General features: G+C 38.3%; 1 protein-coding gene across 1 annotated transcript in view; it reads left to right on the forward strand.

The window, feature by feature from the left end:
• The window catches only part of LOC113172856 (polycystic kidney disease protein 1-like 2), a 36,884-nt gene extending 35,852 nt beyond the window's left edge, over window positions 1-1,032 (forward strand). Inside the window, 1 exon segment of the mRNA XM_026375885.1 lies at window positions 934-1,032. Coding sequence (XP_026231670.1) covers window positions 934-1,032 — 99 coding nt within the window.
• The last annotated feature ends 17,281 nt before the right edge of the window (window positions 1,033-18,313 follow it).

Here is an 18,313-nt window from a genome sequence, read left to right on the forward strand (position 1 = left end):
AGATTTGAAGGCATCAGTGTAACTGGCTAACAATCTGTGTTCATGAGTCTACAGTACGTAAAACATTGAACTGGCAGGGTGTCTAAGGCAGGACACCACAAAGGAAGCTGCTGCTTACTAAAAAGAACATTGCTGCATGTCTGAAGTTTTCCATTAAAACTCCATATCAGTATTGTCAAAATGTTCTGTGGACTGATGAAACTATATTGAACTATTTGGAAAGAACACACAGCACTACAGCTGGTCTAAAAAGGTCATGCATATCATTATAAAAACATCATCCCCATCAATCTAGTATGGTGGAGGAAACATCATGATTTGGGCCTGCTTTGCTGTGTCAGGGCCTGGTCAGCTTGCAGTGACTGAGGTAAGATTAATTCTCGAGTTTCAAAGAATTTTTCAGAATAATGTAAGAATGTCTATACGTCAGCTGAAACTGTGTAGAAGTTGACCCAAATGAGATGCAATGGAACGACTCGAAGAGAGCCACACACGAGACATCCAAAGAATATGACAGAGCAGAAGCAGTTCTGCAGGAAGAATGGGCTAAAATTCCTCCTGAACAATGTGCAGGTCTGATCCACAGCTAAAGGAACAATCTGGCTGAGTTTATTGCTGCCAAGGGGGTCAGCCAGTTATTAATATCAAGAGTTATTTTCCATTACCACTATAAGGTTTTAGAGTGATAATGGAAGGTTTTATGGTTGTTCTCAATAAAAACATGAAAGATCAGATTTTTTTTTTGTGTTACTGCTTTAGGTACATTATATTTATTAATAATCTTGACTTAGATGAAGAAGATTACGTTTTACTCTTAATGCAGAAAACCACAATATTTGCCACTGTATACAGTATCTTTAATGAGCCAAGTGTGTTCCTGCAGTATTTCTTGACACTCAAAAGCTGATTTTGTCATCTGTCTGTTTTACCCAGCCTTCGGAGGAGGAAGAGATCGTCGACCTGATGCTCAAGAAAATCTGCAGTCTTTTTGGGATTAGATATAAAGATACAAAAAAACTCCCTGGGGCCTGACAGCAGCAGTGGCTCGATCCTTCACAACAGGAATAAAAGAGTAAATTGCTCTATTGATGTAAACATTTTTCAGATATTTACAACCCCACTAATCCCCCAGCGACATTGCTTTATGTCATACTGCTTCATTTTGAATGCTTTACATGTTTTATATGTGGCAATATCCACAAACTCATTTGTTCATGTTTATTATTCTTTGCTTGTCCCTTTCAGCGAGGTCAGATGATGCTGTGCTACTTTGTGAATATGGTGTGATAGATAATTATGGCATATACAATTACACTGTGGTTTGTTCATGTGAAAGAGATTTTCAGAGAATGTTTTATTAATAGTCTTTCACTCCCAATGACCTTACTCAAGATGCACAGGAAGAAAGTTACACATTATGTAGTAAGTACACGTTACAATACACATTTAACACACTTTGTGTAAATAAATTGCATAGCAAGCATGGTTCCTCTTGTATAAATCATCTTGTATTTTAGAAATGTGGGAAATATACATAAATAGATTTGCTTTAATGCATGCTGCAATGTATGATTTACATTAGTGTAATATATTAGTGTATTTGGCTTACTTAAAGACCATAAGGCTCCATTCATGTATCCTATTTAACCTAGTAAAATCTCATTGAGGTTTCAAATCTGTTTTTCAACAGAGACCAAGCTAAGACAGCAGCAGCAACAACATAGTTACAAAAAAGTGTATAACATATCACAGCATTTAATGTGAGCCATCACTGAGCTCAGACTGGACACAATTAAATGCTTTTAGCAGCTAACCAGGAGCAGCGTTGATAGTTATATACATACACTGTATACATTGTACTGATACAACTGTATCATCAGCATAGAAGTGAAAATGTGCATTTGTAGGGATTTGGCCAAGTTAACTGATATAGCTTAATTAAAGATAGCCAAGTGCCTAACCTTGGGAAACCTCATGTTACACCTAAAGCATCTCAATCAACTAGCCATCTATGTGCATGCACTGATTATTTGAAACCCAGCTAACTGCCTTCTTTGCAGCTTTAGAAACAATTGACAGTGTAAAAACACATAATAATAAATACAGAATGCTGCAAAACATAGTTCATTATCAGTTTACTCAATTACCTGATATCTAGCAACTGCTGTTTTGTGCTATTGTATGTTGTTTTCTAAAACCACCTTAAAACTCCTTTTTCGAAAGAAGAAATTGAGCAGGTCCCTTCCAGGCTGAGAACCTGTAAAGAAGAAGAAATTATTGCCATAAGTGTGATGAATTTAGTATTGTATTGTATTACCAGAAGATGCCACAGTTTTCCAAAATGTCTTGTATCAGTTAATCTTTCTGTAGTTTTAGATTTTAAAAAAATCTCTTTTAATTAGTCTTTTTATTGTGAGTTTGCAGAAGAGAGCATGTGAGTTAAGAATGCCATTTAACCCTGTAGTTACAAGCCAGCTCATTGTCAGACACTGTGCACAACAACTGCTCTGAAAATCACATTTAGATAAAACACCAGACCTAGATGTTGGAAGCATTTCCAATTGCTGCAACTATGCAATGATCATTCACCTCCTCATGTCAGAGGGGCATTAGTTAGAGACATTCTTTGGACATTAGTGATTTGTTCAAGTCGAACTGAACAAGATTTGCAAAAATTACAGAAAGATGTAACAAAGTGGGAACAACACTGGGGAAATCACAATAAATGAGCACGTCATTAAAATTCAAACCAGCCAGTTGCTAATTAAAGACAGCAGTCTCTCACTGTTAGCTGAAGGCAGTCTGTAGCAACCTATTGCTGACCTAATCCTATGGCCCTTGTCTAAATTTAGATTTCCAACTTCAGGTCAAATAGTTTGCGTTACCTGCAGACCAAAAATTTGATTAATATAGCATTGCTGCTTCCTCTCATGTGGCAATCACATTGATACATTGATGAATTTGAACATGATCTATTTTAGGAAAGATGCTGCAGGCATTTGGGTGATGAGGTCTAGGACAGATCTGCATTTAAAATCATTAGTAATGCTGGACTGTTGAGACCAGGACCAGGATTACATGAAAGGTTTTTCTTAGAACAAAAACAGAAGCATAAGCTTTTTCTTTTTCTTGAGTGTTTCCAATGCCTTGCCAGAAGTCTGTGGACATTTACAGTATGCCTAGTGACCCATGATGCAATTTCACACTAAACATGCTACTGTATATTCTTTCCCTTTTATTTACGAATACTATATTTTATGGTGAATATATTTTGTGTTTTAATCTCTTCTTCAAGATCAAGATTCATCATTTAATTTGAAGTTTAGCTTTAACTCCTTTTTAAAATCATGCACTCTCTCTTCAATCCACACTCGAACATTGGAAAATGGTGTTTAGAGCAAGTTGGTAAAAAAAGAGACTTGAATAGAATCTAAAGCTTCCCGCCTCTGGCTTATAAGCCTTTATCTGCTCTCTCACACACTTTTTCATCACCACCCGCAGATACACACCTCCTGCCTTTCACTCATTCACACACAGCCTGTTTTTTGTATCACCAATCTAGGAAGGATTTATCATCTGTGGTTTGTGATGGCTGTGTGGTTGATGCTTTCAGTTTATAGTAAACTTATTTATTATGTCAAATGGTATATTATTTGAAGCTATCCTCTGTCAACAAAGGACTTCAAGTGCTTCCCTATCATTGTTATTTACGAGGTTGATCTCAACATGCTGTTTCACCAAAAATATATTTTTGGAGATATACTATATCTGTGTTTCTGTTCTAGACGGAGGAAGAACTAAGGCTGTCAAATCACATTGATAATAAAGTATGTCGGTGAGCATTTAAACAAATTTTCTGAAGTTATAAATTACAGTGTCCCTAAATGTCCCATGAGCAGGTTAGCAGTAGCTACTTTGTGCAACTACACACACACCAGTTTCTAGTCCCCTTCCCCCACCACGACTCGAGCAAACCGTGTAACTCCAACAGGTGTGTGAGTCTAACAGCACACACGTCACGTCACTCTTCAGATCTTTGCACTGGCTTCTTGTTGCTGCCTGCATCAGGTTCAAAGCTCTGACCCTTGCCTACAGATTGGTCAGCTAACTGAACTCTCTTTACAATCCCTCTCAACCACTGTGCTCCACCAACAAACAATGTCCAGTGGTCCCACCACTCACCTCAAAAGATTGTGGCTAAGCTTATCAGCTAAGTGGTTCCACAATGGTGAAACGAGCTACCAACATCTGCACTCTCAGCAGCCTCATTGCCAGTTTTTAAAAGACTGCAGATAACAGAAATCTTCCACAGCTTTGTATGCATTTAAATCTTGGATGAAAATCTCTGTCCCATCCCACACTTGCGTCTCATGAAAAGAAAACATTTCTTCCTGGAGCACTTCAATGCTTTTCTTTGTGATTTAGATATTTTGCTTGCCTTGGACTTCACTTGTAAGTCACTTTGGATAAAAGCGTCTTCCAAATGACTAAATGTAAATGTGACATATAAGAGATATGAGAACTGCTCAAAGTGCACTGTTTACTCTCCATGAAAGTTCCAGAGAGTAAACAGGGCATAAGAAGCCATCAGCATACTCGGTACAAGTCCTCTGCCCAATAATATTTCCTCCCTCCTTTTGCAGAGTCTGAATATTTATCCCCCTTTCCCCTACCAACTCCCTCCTTTTCCTCCAATCTATGTCCAGGAGTATTTTCATACAATCTATTTATTGTAGTGCATATGATGAAATGATTCCTTCCTCTCTATAGCTGTCTAGATTATTGGTACACACTTCCCAGACAATTATAATGTTAAACAATTAATTTGATTGGGTTGTGTTGTTGTTGCATGAACTTTCAAGACCAAAACCTTGTGCTTGTATGAGTGCTGCTCAGAGATATGCCCACATTCATTCAGTAGTAGCAGATCAGTACAGTTTGAGCAGCTGGTGCCTTTTCTTGGCATTGAGATAATGTATTGCAGTTGGCATGGAAACAATGCTGAGGTAATAAGTGTTTCTTACGTCTTTGAAAAACAAACATACAAACATGTTTTGAGTCAAAGTGTAAAGAATACAGATTTGAGTAAGGGATTAAAAATAATAAAACCCTGAGCTACACAGTAATAGAAGCTGCTAAAAGTGATGACTTTATTAACCTGTTTAATGATTTTAACCTCCACAGAAGAAATTTGTCTCCATTGTACTGAGAAGGACCACTGTAGAAAAGTGGAAATCTCACAGCGTGGCTATGTAGGTAGCGTCACAACATAGGATTCTGAATGTTGATCTAAAACCATATCATATAAAATCATCATTGCCCCTGATGAACTGTGTGATTTAGGTCATTATGTTGCTGTATAATGAAGGATATTCTAATCAGTTTCGTTGCATCTTTCTTTAAATTGGCCGACAAAATGTTTCTGTAGACTTCTGAGTTTATTTCACTGCAGCCATCATGTGTTACATTATCAATGTAGATTAATGAGCCTGTTCAAGAAGAAGCCATGCAGCCCAACCCGTGACAGATGTTGAACATGTTTCATAGATGAGCTTGTATGTTTGGGATCGTGAGCAGATCATTTTGTTCTCCAAACCTTAGCCTTTCCATTGCTTTGGTAAAGATTAATATTTATTTCATCGCACTATCAAATTTTGCCCCATCCTTTTTGCTCATGCCTGCACTTTTTAACAAATTCCAGCCTGGCCTTCCTGTTCTTCTTCCTAATGAGTGGTTTGCTTCTTCTGATGCAGCCTCTGTACTTTTGTTCTTAAAGTCTTGAACAGTAGGTTGTGATACCTTCACTCCTGATCTCTCGAGGTTGTTGCTGATTCCACTAACTTGTTGTTTTAGGGTCTTTGTTTACAACTCTTACAAAGGTTCAGTCACTAACTGCTGTTGTCTTCCTTAGTCTACCGGTTCAACTGTTACTTAGTGCACCAGTGGTTTCTTTCTTCTTCAGGACATTCCAGGACAATGGCTCTAATTGATTTTCAATCTTCTCTGAGCTTCACAATTGCTTGTTTTTCACCAATAGACAGCTCTCTATTTTTAATGTTAGTTACACCTCTTAACTATAAATGCACACTGAACGGGCAAAACCCAAATCTGAAACTGAATAATCAAAGCAATAGGACACACCAGACACATTTTCTAATACTTATGTTTAAATGAAAAATGGGTGGGTTCAAACAAAAGGTGCTATTGGGGTTGGATAGCAAACCCCAGAAGAGTCCTGGTGATTTCAATCTTCTTCCATTTCACAATTGTTGAAGCCACTGTTCTCTGGGAATGTTCTTGCCCTGATCTATTCCTCACTGTGTCTGAAAAAACACCCATGCATTTACAACTTAATTACTTTATGCGTTGTACTGCTCAGTAACTTAAACCAGCACATCTTATTCCGTAATGTTTTGTAGTATTGCTCTCTTGTCAGAACTGGCACTTCCCAGTTTATTTTTTAAAAATCAGCTTCAGGCGTGGGACACTTTTCTAGAAAATCACTTCATTAATAATAAATAATTAAATTAAACACTGTTGTTGGTGGCACAGTGGTAAACTGGTTAGCACTGGCTCCTTGCAGCAAAAGACTTCTGCCAGCTGGCTGGTGCCTTTCTTGTCACCCAGCATATTATTACTACCAACAGCAATGTACTGTATTTCTAATGAGGCGACCTCTGGTGGCTTGTTATTACTGCTGTAATTATGGCAGAGCGAAGGAAATCGTTAGGTGTTGTAACAGCTATAGAGTGAGAAAGCCTGCATTGGCATAAGCTTAGGGTGCATGAATGGGAAAGAAAACTATCCTTACTTCCAGTTGTGATTAGGACTAAAGAAAGACGATAGTAGGTGCCATTGTTCATTATCACTCTGTATCAGTCACTTTGGTCACTCTTTCTGAACTGTGCCGTCTTGTTGCCTCTTCGGTAAAATTCCTTTTTGTGTTTATGTCACTGCAATATTTCACTCCCTTCGTGCCCGTCCATTCTATCTCTGCCCCTTGTCACACGCCACACACAGAAGACCCATCACTTACACACTCTCATCCAGTGTGTGCTCATGCAAACCAAGAAAACATCATACAAATTATCTGGAGAGGTTTGAAATAGCTTTGCGGAATAAACGACAATCAAGCTTCCTGCTTGCTGCTATGTCTGTGAAATTGTTGTTCTGAACACAGTATGATGTCTGATTTTCATGTCATTCAAGAGACACACATGGTAAAAGAAAAGACCAAAAGACGGCATTATTGGTATAGAAACAAAATATATGACACACCACATTTGAAATGTCACAGCAATTTGTACTGATTTTTATGTATAATTATAATTTCATTCAAGAATAAACTGGTAATCTTACTTGAGTGAGTATAACGCTCGTGTACATTGAGAGTTAAGCCCACACAATGCAGTGTGAAATAAACCTTGATTGTGAGCATGTCTGCTTGGGTGGGCAGATAATGCAGTGACATGTTAAAGATCCAGTGGTCTTAAATAAATTGTTTGACTGTAGTTGCTGCTGCCATTGTGAGGCTTCTAGAGAATCCTGGATGTTGGTGGCTTTGTTTAGAGAAACCACTCCTCAGTATTGATGGATCACTTTTAGAAATTAATTTACACTGTAGAGGAAAAGTGTATGTTAAAATGTGTTAATGTGATGCTTGAAAGATTTATTAAAACAGATTTCTTTTGCTGTGTTGAATCAATAAAGGCTGGTTCCACTGCTCCAGGATGCCCTGTAATGATTACTGAAGTAGAGAGAATTTGAACCGTCTTGGATGAACTGTGGAATACATGAACTCTGCCTGGGCAACAGGACAAATTTGCACTTACCTGCTTATCTGTGCCCTCCACAAGGACAATAAGGGACTTCAAGACTGAAATCTTATTAGTGTGTATGTAACATTGCTGTTATGAAGTCCTAGTTACATTCCTCTTTACGTTTTTAACAGGGCAACAGTATGGTGTGATCTGTAACCTTTCTAAAGTAACCATTGCAACACAACTGGCACCCAGAGTGTAGCCTACATGCAGCACAGTTGCACTGATGAATAATCTGACAAAAACTATTTTAAACTTGTAACACCCACACAAATAGCTGAGGTAGCATATTTGCTGTTCTTTTGCTGCTTTGAGTGTGTGAATGGCTTCCAGCTCTTTTTTAGGCCTTTTTCTATGTCTCTGCCAACCAATTTGTGTTTTATTCATCTTTTCTTTCAACAGGTCACTCAAACATGCGGCACTTGAAAAGCAACTTTGCCCAAACTCATGTCAATGACACAAGTACTGGTAGTACTTGATTTGAAATTACTATGTCTTTTTGCCCTGCTATTTTGCAAGAAACTGTCGTCCACCGCTGCAGTGGCACAGCAATAGAAAGTAGCTATGGTTACTTCTTTAGTGTGATGCATAATATATTATAGCTAGAAAAATCTGATGTTTTTAGATATATTTATTCATTTATTTATGGTGAAGAAAAGTAGTAGTAGTAGTAGTAGGAGGAGGAGGACAGCTTCTCTTTGTCTTTTGTGGTGTAATTGATTGTACCTTACAGTCATTTAATTTCAGTTAATATTCACTTTCTTTTGGAAAATGTTACTTCTGCTGGAATGAATAGCAGCCTGTTGTTACCTTGTCATTTCATGAAGCACCCATAAGGTCAGGTTGATGTGCTGAATTGTTGACTAATCAACTACATGCTACGTTACATTATGACGTCCTAGTGACAGCTCACTACTGTAAGAACAAATCAATCAAAAATCATTCCTAGAGATGATGTGAATTCTTTCTTAAACATGTGGTGGATTTGTCAACCTCTTGTACTCGTCTTTCCAGCTGTGAGAGTAAAACAATATCAAACCACTGCCCCTGTTCTAGTCTGATGATGTATTACATGAATTATTTTTCATTTTGGTACAGTGTGTTCAGAAAGTTTAGCACATGATCTTCGTATATGCGTAACTAAGTGCTGCTTCATATAATTTGCAACATAGGGATTACTGCAATACGGGACAATACACTAGAGTACAATACAGAGCATATGCATGAATATGCCAGCTTCTCCACCACTATGTCAGCAGTGATCAGAAACATTTTTTTACAATTTCATTGTATAATAGTCTATAGTAGTGAGTCTTTTCAGTTTTTTTCAGTTTTTTTTTACATATTTGTAAAGTACAATTCCCAATATGACTGGGTCTCAGAATTGTCTTTAAGGGAAGACTTTGAATGTGTCTAGTGTTTTCAGATATAATATAATGTAATGTAAACCCCTTCTATTAATTTAGTAAAATAAAGCTTAACAGGTCTGACACAAGTTTATCCATTAACTAAACATGAATTATTGAACCACAGTCTACTAATGTGTATACAGCCTCTGAACAATGGACCTAGTTTTCCAGCATTTCCCTCCCTATACCTGTGTAGCTTTTGTCTTACACTGCACTGCACAGGATGAAGTTATCCTACATTCAAGTGGAGGGCACAGCTTGTGGTTATGTTTACAAGGATTTTATCCACTGTAAATACCTGGAGCCAAACGTTGACTTGAAAAGGTGAAAATAAAGACGGTTGTCAACTAAATCTTGAATTAATCCTGAGCTTAGGTATGGCATTTCAGAGGTAAATAGTAAGATAAGATAAAGATAAAGTATGAAGAAGTATAAAGAAAAGAAGCTCAGTGCTGCTGTTTGAGTTTATAGCAAAGGTCTTGCAAAATCTCACCAGTAAAAGCTTGGTGCAGTTTGTCCATTGTTTAGTTCATCAATAGGGGAAGATGGTACCACTGACCGCTCTACTCAAAGTGAAACACTGTCTTCAAAGACAGGACAGTGGCACACAGAGGGACGTTTGTGTGCCATTGCGATATACACGTGTGTTTGTGTGCCCTGTACTGCACAAGACTGTTTGCCAAAACTCTTACTGTATCTGAGCCTGCAGAGAGAAAAATGTTTTTTAATTCATGCGATGAAGAGACGCTCCCGCTGTATATCGTTTTAGCTCTGTTGGTGGGTATTACAGCGACAGCGTGTGTCCATGCCTGACTCACTGCTATGACCAACGAGTTTCTTTGCAGATCAAGAAATGCTTGCTGGTGCCATCGGTCAAAGAAAATGTGCCGCCTGCGTGCCGGCCTCCTTTGTTGTTAATGTTCCTTGTACATGCCAGCCTGCGTCTCACTGCAAAGATGTTACACCAACTATAAACATGGTCAGATGCAGCTTCACTGTGAACACAGTGATTCGGAACAAAAGGAGGTAAAAGAACTCTGAGTTCCTACATTGGGTCCATTGATTAAAATCGGTGAATTTAGCTAGAGCCATTTTGGGTGGATGTTCTGGTGTCAGCGCCATGGATCACTAATTGTCTCCCAGCTGTCCATACTATTTTTGTTCACACAGATACAAATGAAACAACTGTTGACAGTCAGTAAAAGTGGATCCAATCAGACAGTGTCTATGGCCCAAATATAGTGACAGGTTCAAGAGTCTTGAGACCTGCGGTTGCAATATTTATGAATTTGCTTCTCTTGGGCTGACAGTTGTGTTAAGGATACAGACAGATAGTGAAATGCACAGGAGCCACACTGAAATGTAACTGACAGCAGCAGAGGAAAAGCAGCTTTAGGTATGATGACACAGCCAATGTGTAGGTTTCATGGGATGGATCAGCACTGTATTACTGTAGCGAACCTTAATGTGAACGGACTCTGAAAATCAAAGTGAGGACCACTTTGAGCCGAGCGAGGTCCCATGTGACCAATATGTCTCGTCTTCCTGCTGCTGTTTGTGTTCAGCTCTCTCGTTAGGTGTGTAGAAACTTTGTTTCTGTTTTAACTGTATTATTACTTTTAATTAATAATTGATTTTTTTGTAGTTTTTTAGTATTAAGTATTAATTTGAGCACAGTTCTATTACACCATATAGCTGAGATTTGTTCTTACGTATGTTTTATTTGTTCTAAAACTAAAGCTTTTGCTTATTTTACCCTTTAACCACAGTTATCTTAATATAAATGCTGTTTTGACTGGATAGAATCACACATAACAACACCATTTTTTTAAGTGAGAGTTCCAATGAGGTTTCCAATGTTAGTTTGAAAAAAAACTTATATGACGTGCAGCAAAGGTCAAACTCCCACTAACCCCTAACCCTAACCATGGAAGCTGCGGTTACATCGCACGCTCTGCAACAATTGAACAGTGAATCAGCACTAGCTACAAAGTACCATGAGTAAGAGGTTTCGTCAAGTCTTCATGTGACAGAAGACTTGAACCATCAGGAAGTCACCCTTGCCAGCAGCCGTCACTCTAATAGGGATTCTTCTATGTCAAGACAGACAATTTTTTTATTTTGCACACAGACCGTTTATCTGTTCCGTTTATCTGTTCTGTGCTACATTCGTACAATAAAACATCATCTTTCACTTCTCTTATGGACTCTGAAATGGAAGAAAACATTTCTAATCTCTTGTAATTGCATACTGTGAAAACGTGACTGTGCTGAGGTTTTTTTTTTTTTTCTTTTGTGCTTTTCTTCTGTTGTAGACGAAGAAAGATAAAGCAAAACACATAATGTTAAAATATCCATTTCTTACACAGCAGGGTACCTGCCAGGATGGGATGTTAGACACACTGAGCCTAGATGAGCCCCAGCTAAAGTGTCCTTTTTCATCCTATGTGTATTGTCTTTACTGAGTAAACCGACCTGTGCACTCTGCAGTAAATCCACATGGGTTACCTGTACAACATGAAGCCAGAAGAAGAAATCATGATTCTAAAGTAGGCTGATATTTGCAACTAAAAATACAACCTTCGAACAGTCTTTCTGCTTTAATTCATTTGCTCAGATTGCTGGTCAGTTCATTGAGCGTGTAATTATGTTCCATCTTTCAAACATCCATTATCCAGACTATGTCAGAACAGCAGCTACTCTGGTCTCTGTTTTGCTTGTGCGTATTGTTTGCTTGTCTGCCCTCCCTCTGCACTTGCGAGTGAAGTGTTTTTTGCAGCTCCCCTGGTGGTCAGAGTTCCCATCCCTGAACTTGTTTATCGATTTACCAGCTCCAAGAACTGATCTACATCTGCTTTTTTCATGATTTGTTACCTTTACAGGCTCCCACCAATGGCCTGATCTTCCCTGGAGCCCTTTGTAAATTTTAATGTAGCCTAATTATACTAATGCCTATTGCTGTTTAACTCACAAAAGAAACAATTAGTGATGTGAGCAATAGAAATGGTCATAGAATACAAATTAAATTATCTTCCCATTTTTGGTTAGTGATAAAATATATTTTACTTTCATGGATGGCAATGGTTGATTTCAAATACTGCAACATATTGATGTGATGTAATTCAGTGGCTTTAACAAACAAATTAAATAAACAAACAAACAAAAAGTAAAATGTCTTAAAAGCTTTTTTTTTCTCTTCAGTGTGTGGGTGTTTCATCTTTATTCACCCTTTAACTGTGTAGGTGTCACATTAAGTGTCAGAGCACCAGTGAAAATGTCTCTGAATGGAAATTAGAATTGCTTTCTTTATCGTCTCACATTTGCAGTCCCATTCCAACAAGTACAGCTCACTGACGCACAGCTGCAGCAGAGGTTAGGAGGCATGGGAAGAACCAAACTGCCAAGACACAGTGGCCATCCTTGAAAAACGTGTCCTTCACACTAGGAAAATCTTATTATCTTAGTATTTCATTACTAAGTATCGACCTTTTATTATAGTTTAATCAGTCAGATCTTTTAGTGATACTGACCATGACTGCAGTCTGTTTGGTTGTATACTGCGTATATGCTCATATAGTTTTGCAGACGTGTTGTCCCCTAATCACCTCTTGCCTCTGCTCTTCTAGGGAACATTTTCTGATCTGTCTCCTGCAGTCTGACTTCCCTGCTGCTCTCAGCAGCTGTTACAGCTCTTGCTGCTGACACATACACCACCAACAACCCTGCCTCCAAAAGTCCTGCCTTCCAATGCAACCAAATCATCTGCTAATACATTTTTTAGGGAACATAATTGCAACCTCTCTAATTGTATGTAAAAACCTGAGCCACCACAGATGACAGGGTATTGGTGAGTCCTGCACAGTATGGATGGAGAGATGCCACAGCAAACTGACTGATGTGCTGCATGTGCAAGGTATTTGTCATTTCACATAGCTCGTGTGCTGCTTTCATGTTTTTTCTGCAAATATGCTCTAATTGTTGTGCAGAGATCAGAGACTGTCAACAACAGGATCGCCTCCTCATCACATTCAGCTCAGCAGCCTCTCTCTTTAATCTGTGCACAAGGTTGCCACGAAACAACTCTTCCATATTAACTTTACAAACCTTGGTTTGCGTTCTGTTCATTAAGTTATTCCTAACCACCTGTTTAGTTTTCTCTCATATCCCAATCACAAAAACTCAAACACTCAAACAACAGTCACTAACTAACTTTACATAATAGCATGAACGTAAATTTCTGTGTAAAATGTTTTCAGATGAGATGTGAGTTTAGGAACTAATGTTGCACCTTGTTGCTGTTGTGAGAAATAGCTTCAGTAACGTGTGTTATGTTTAAAAATGTAGGCAATGCAATAATTTTGAGACATTACACCACAGCCCCCTCAGTGCCTTCAAGGAGAAAAACATGCAGCCAAAGTGATCTCTAATGTTCCCCAACACATATAATAATAACAAATGTTCCCAGAGGTGTCCGCACAAAGAATATAATAAGAAGAATATCTACCAAAATGTGTAACTATTGTCTTTATGTTTCCATTATTCTACATAAAGTGACCGACACAGTAAAGTGAACTGGAGGTTCTGTGTGGGTGCCCCCTGTTTAGGGTGACTTACATGCTGAAGTCCATAATTGGGTGCCCTCTAGATGCCCCCCATGGGAGAGAAAACACCATAATGAATATCCCTTTAATGAACAACAAAAAAAAAAAACATGAAGGGCCCTATCTGGAGCACTATCTGTGAGACAAAACTGTGCTGAAGTGCCTTTTCAGTGATGAACATGAGATGCTGTGCTAGACGTGGTGCCCTCGAGGTAGACTGAACCGATCATTATGGTGATAAATTACTTTAAAAACATTATGTAGCAGCTGACATTTTTCTATTCACTTGATTGTGCAACAGTACTACAGCCACACCCCATGAGATTGTTGTCAGCTCAGTCTCAGACATATTTTATTTTTCTATGTTGCCACAGTTTGTGAAGTAGATCAAGGTTTTTGCAATAAAATTATATGGAAATTTGGAAATCAACCTTTTAAAGGATTAAATGTTCAAATGTTCAACAAGATAAAGGAAGTAGTAGGAACATTTATCTTAGCCAGCAGCAATTAAAGGGCAGAAGTAACTATTAAAACTGTACATGTACATGTCCTCTGCCTGCAGACATGTTATGTAAAAGCTTTTTTAAAATGTTTCCTGTTGTGAAAATGTTCACACCTAATTTCCGTCATTGTTTTTTATTATGAGTAAACAAAACTATTTACTGATGTTTAACTTAAAAAAAAAAATAATAATAATAAGCATTTTGCTTTAATAAAAAAAATCTGCATTTGATGTTTCTCCATTATTCAGAACAATTAGTTAGCATTAGCAGAGCATTTTACTGTCATGTCCCTGTCTGGCCTTGCCCCTGTTGGTCCATTTTCCTGTTTCTGCTCTCTCAGTCCCTCCACTCTCCTCAGCACTAATCACCCTGATCTGCCTCACCTGTGTTCCCCCTCTACTCACTCACCTTAATCACCAGCTCTGCTTTACCTCACCACAGCCTCCCTTCATGATCTCCCCTCACTCAACACCATGCTGCCAGTTTGCTCTCCAGCCTTGTTCCCAGCCTTGGTATACCCTGGACCTTGCCCTCGACCTGTCGTGACACCTGACACCCCGGTTTTATGGACCTTGGCTCCTTCGCTGACCAGGCCTTGGATTTCGGACTCTGTGTCTCAGCCTTAGTGCTTTCCTGCCCTTTCAGCTGCACCTTTTGCTTTTACTTCTTTCTTATTTTTGACTCTATAGTTTCCACTGATACTTTGCACCTTGCTGAGTTTCTGGTTATGTGTTTTTGGTCCCCTTGTTTTTTGTGCTCATTAACCTTTCCTGCTGTGTTCTTTTGTTACTTTAATATTTTGTGCCTAGTCATCTGTTTTGCTGAGTTGTTCCATCTTTGTATACTCCCTTGTTTAAACCTTGTTTTACATTTTACTCATGTCTGCCATTATAATTGGGTCCTTTAAAACTCACAACCCTGACATTAACTACACTGTCTTAGTTCCTGTCATAAAATATCTGGCAGTTACAGGTTCTTATAGTCTCTTAATTTTGGATTTATCTTTCACCCTGAGCTTTTGCCTCAGAAATCCATAAATCCTCCTTTTTCTTCCACAAATTGAGTGATCCTAGAATTAGCAGAAGACGTTGAGAGAGGGAGTTAATGCAATTAGCACACCAACCGATGTGCAGTCTACATGAATGCCATTTCAGTGTTTGAGAAGTAGGTAGACATTGTTTAGCATGTTTAGCGTCCACTATACATGGCTGTTAAGTATTTTACCACTTGTTCTGGATGCAAATGTCCACATTATCAGTCCACCTCTGTCTTAAACCTTTTTGCATTTACTCAGTCTCTGCTAACACAAGAAGCAAATTTAATGGTGCCGGGTCACCTACTGTAAGTAGCTAAAGGAAAAAAGCATAATTAGGGTAATGGTGAAGCTGAGCCGAACACCATTTACTCAAAGCCTAACTTGATTTTCTCCTCTCCATAACTCACTTATATAACTTCAAATTTTCTTTCACTCATTCATGAGTTCATTTTTATCAAAGCTGCAGTGGCAGTGTTTTTCAAAACCAAATAATGTGTGTGGGATCACAACATTCATTGCAAACACTCATGTCATGGTCATCTGACCATTTCTAGGCTTCCTTCCTTGCACAGCTTTTCTTAATTTAAACATCAGCTCTCTGCTATAATAAACTGTTCTTCCATGTTGTTTGCCAGTTTCTGCCTGAGGCTCCGCATTCACCACAGTAACCCACAGCTCTGCCTCAAATAAATATAAATGCATACGCCACTATGTGTCCCTCCTCTGAAAGAGATGAACAATTCAATTTACCAAAATGTAAAACGATGAACAATGCAGCATTGTTGTTCTATTTGTACAGTACAAAGACTAGATTGAAATGTTTTACCATAATATTGTGCTGCTTGGTGGTGGATTAACTGGAGAAAAAGGGACTCTGTGACTGTTTGGCTCAGTCACTCCACATGTTTTGTTTGTACTGTATGTGAAGGGTTGGCACGAGTGTCCACTGTACCCAAGTAGGACACCATCATATCTATGGGGGATGAGGTTTATACTATCTTTTTAACTATCTAAAACATTTTTTACATATGCTCTGTATAAACCATTGCTCAGTATGCACTCATAACAACAATGTGACTCATTCGGCATGTCTTATCACATCATTACCATAATGATGTGATGTAAAGTATTTGGTGAAGCACAGCTCAATTGGCACCCAGCAGCTAATGAATCTGCTGTGATATGAATGTCATCAACCCTGAAATTATGAATAATTATTAACTGATAAGTGCATACTTCCTGTAGACTATTTTCTTTCTATAGCTCTCACCACATACTTTAAAATTCTAAAAATACACACAAAAAATAATCTGCCCTGATATGGTCCATGTCTACTCTAAGGAAAAACCCATGTCAACCACACAAGCATTACATAAGGGTCTTATTTACAGTATGACATAGTGTGGGTGCATTGTTCTTTTCTTTTTTCATTGCTAAGCTGCAATTAAACAAGCCTGGATGACCAACGGCAAGAGAGAATGAAATGAGACTAAAGGAACTGGATAGCGAGGGGAGGGGCTCATAATTACATACAGTCTAATCTAATGTATAGTTAGCTGTCAGTGTACCATTTTGCAGATCTGCTCATGCACATGTGTTATGCTTGTTAGTTATTTATACCAAATATGTCTCCTCACTCCTACACTCATTATCCTGAAGTATCTCTAATAAAGAGCAGAATGCACAAATAATTAGGGGCTAAATGATGCATTTCCCCCTGTGGCATTTACTTTAGTTTGTCTCAAAGAAATTAACAATATACATTATATATACGCACTGTATAACATGTTGTCCTTAACGTAGGCTGGCAACACATGACTCAGTATGAGGAACACGTATAATTGTAGTCTTTACATGAGGACCGACTGGCAGATAGTGGAGAGTCAGTAATTGACCTGGCAGGTTAATGCAGCATGTGGTGGTGGTTAAGACATTTGAGACTCTTGTTTTGTTGTTTTTATCATGATGATCCTGTACATGATCCCAATGGTTGACCTGAATAATGACATGTCTGAAAAAGAGACACATAATCATTACTTTCTATTACTCAGCCCAGCTCCATTAAAGATGCCTTCTGACAGTTACATAGCCGCCACGCTTACACATTACATTTAAAATGAGACTTGAGATTGTGGTTTAACAGTATCTGGCCGATGAGCTAACATGAATAGCAAACCTCTTCCATAGATGGTTGAGTGTTGATGTTGATATTCACGTTTCACAGTAATAGAGATATGTAGTTCTCCACTTCACATTTCCCCTTTTTTCATGTTGCAGCTCTGAAACATATTCAAATTACAATCATCTCTAAATATTAAAATACATAATCAAGATAATACCATGCTCATTCATATCCATGTTCACAGGTAATCATATTAATACATAATCTCACATAGACACCTAATATCTTCATAACCAGAGCCCTTACTGTCTCATCAGATGATGAACTGTGGGGGGGTCTTCCATTTACTAACACTAAAAGCAGTTTTTCCTACATGTTCATGAATGTAACACTTTGTCTGTGATTGTTAAACTAATTATACGTGTAGTGACATACAGCATGTCCTGAACACAGTGGTGAGTGGTGATATATTATATTCTTGCAAACATGACTGTAGCACAGCTATTGATAGAACTAAGATTTGAATACATGCTCCTTATACAGACAGAATAGTTACTGTCATAGAAGGAAGAGCATGAGAACTTTAAACAAGCAGATGATGTGACTAGTTTACATGAGGAGCTACAACAATTACCAAACAATCTGTCAAGTACTGTACTACCTGTTCCAGACAGGTAAACTAGACACACCTAAGGTACGTACTGTTTATTTCCACATATTTGAGACTGTTCTTGTTCAGCTGTTACAGTTGTCTTTTTCTTTCACCTTACCATGTTCTTTGTGCAATGAAACTATCAAATTAGCTCTTTTTCTCACTGTTGC

Source organism: Anabas testudineus, chromosome 21 (genome assembly GCF_900324465.2).
Source record: "Anabas testudineus chromosome 21, fAnaTes1.2, whole genome shotgun sequence".
In the NCBI taxonomy this organism is placed as follows: domain Eukaryota; kingdom Metazoa; phylum Chordata; class Actinopteri; order Anabantiformes; family Anabantidae; genus Anabas; species Anabas testudineus.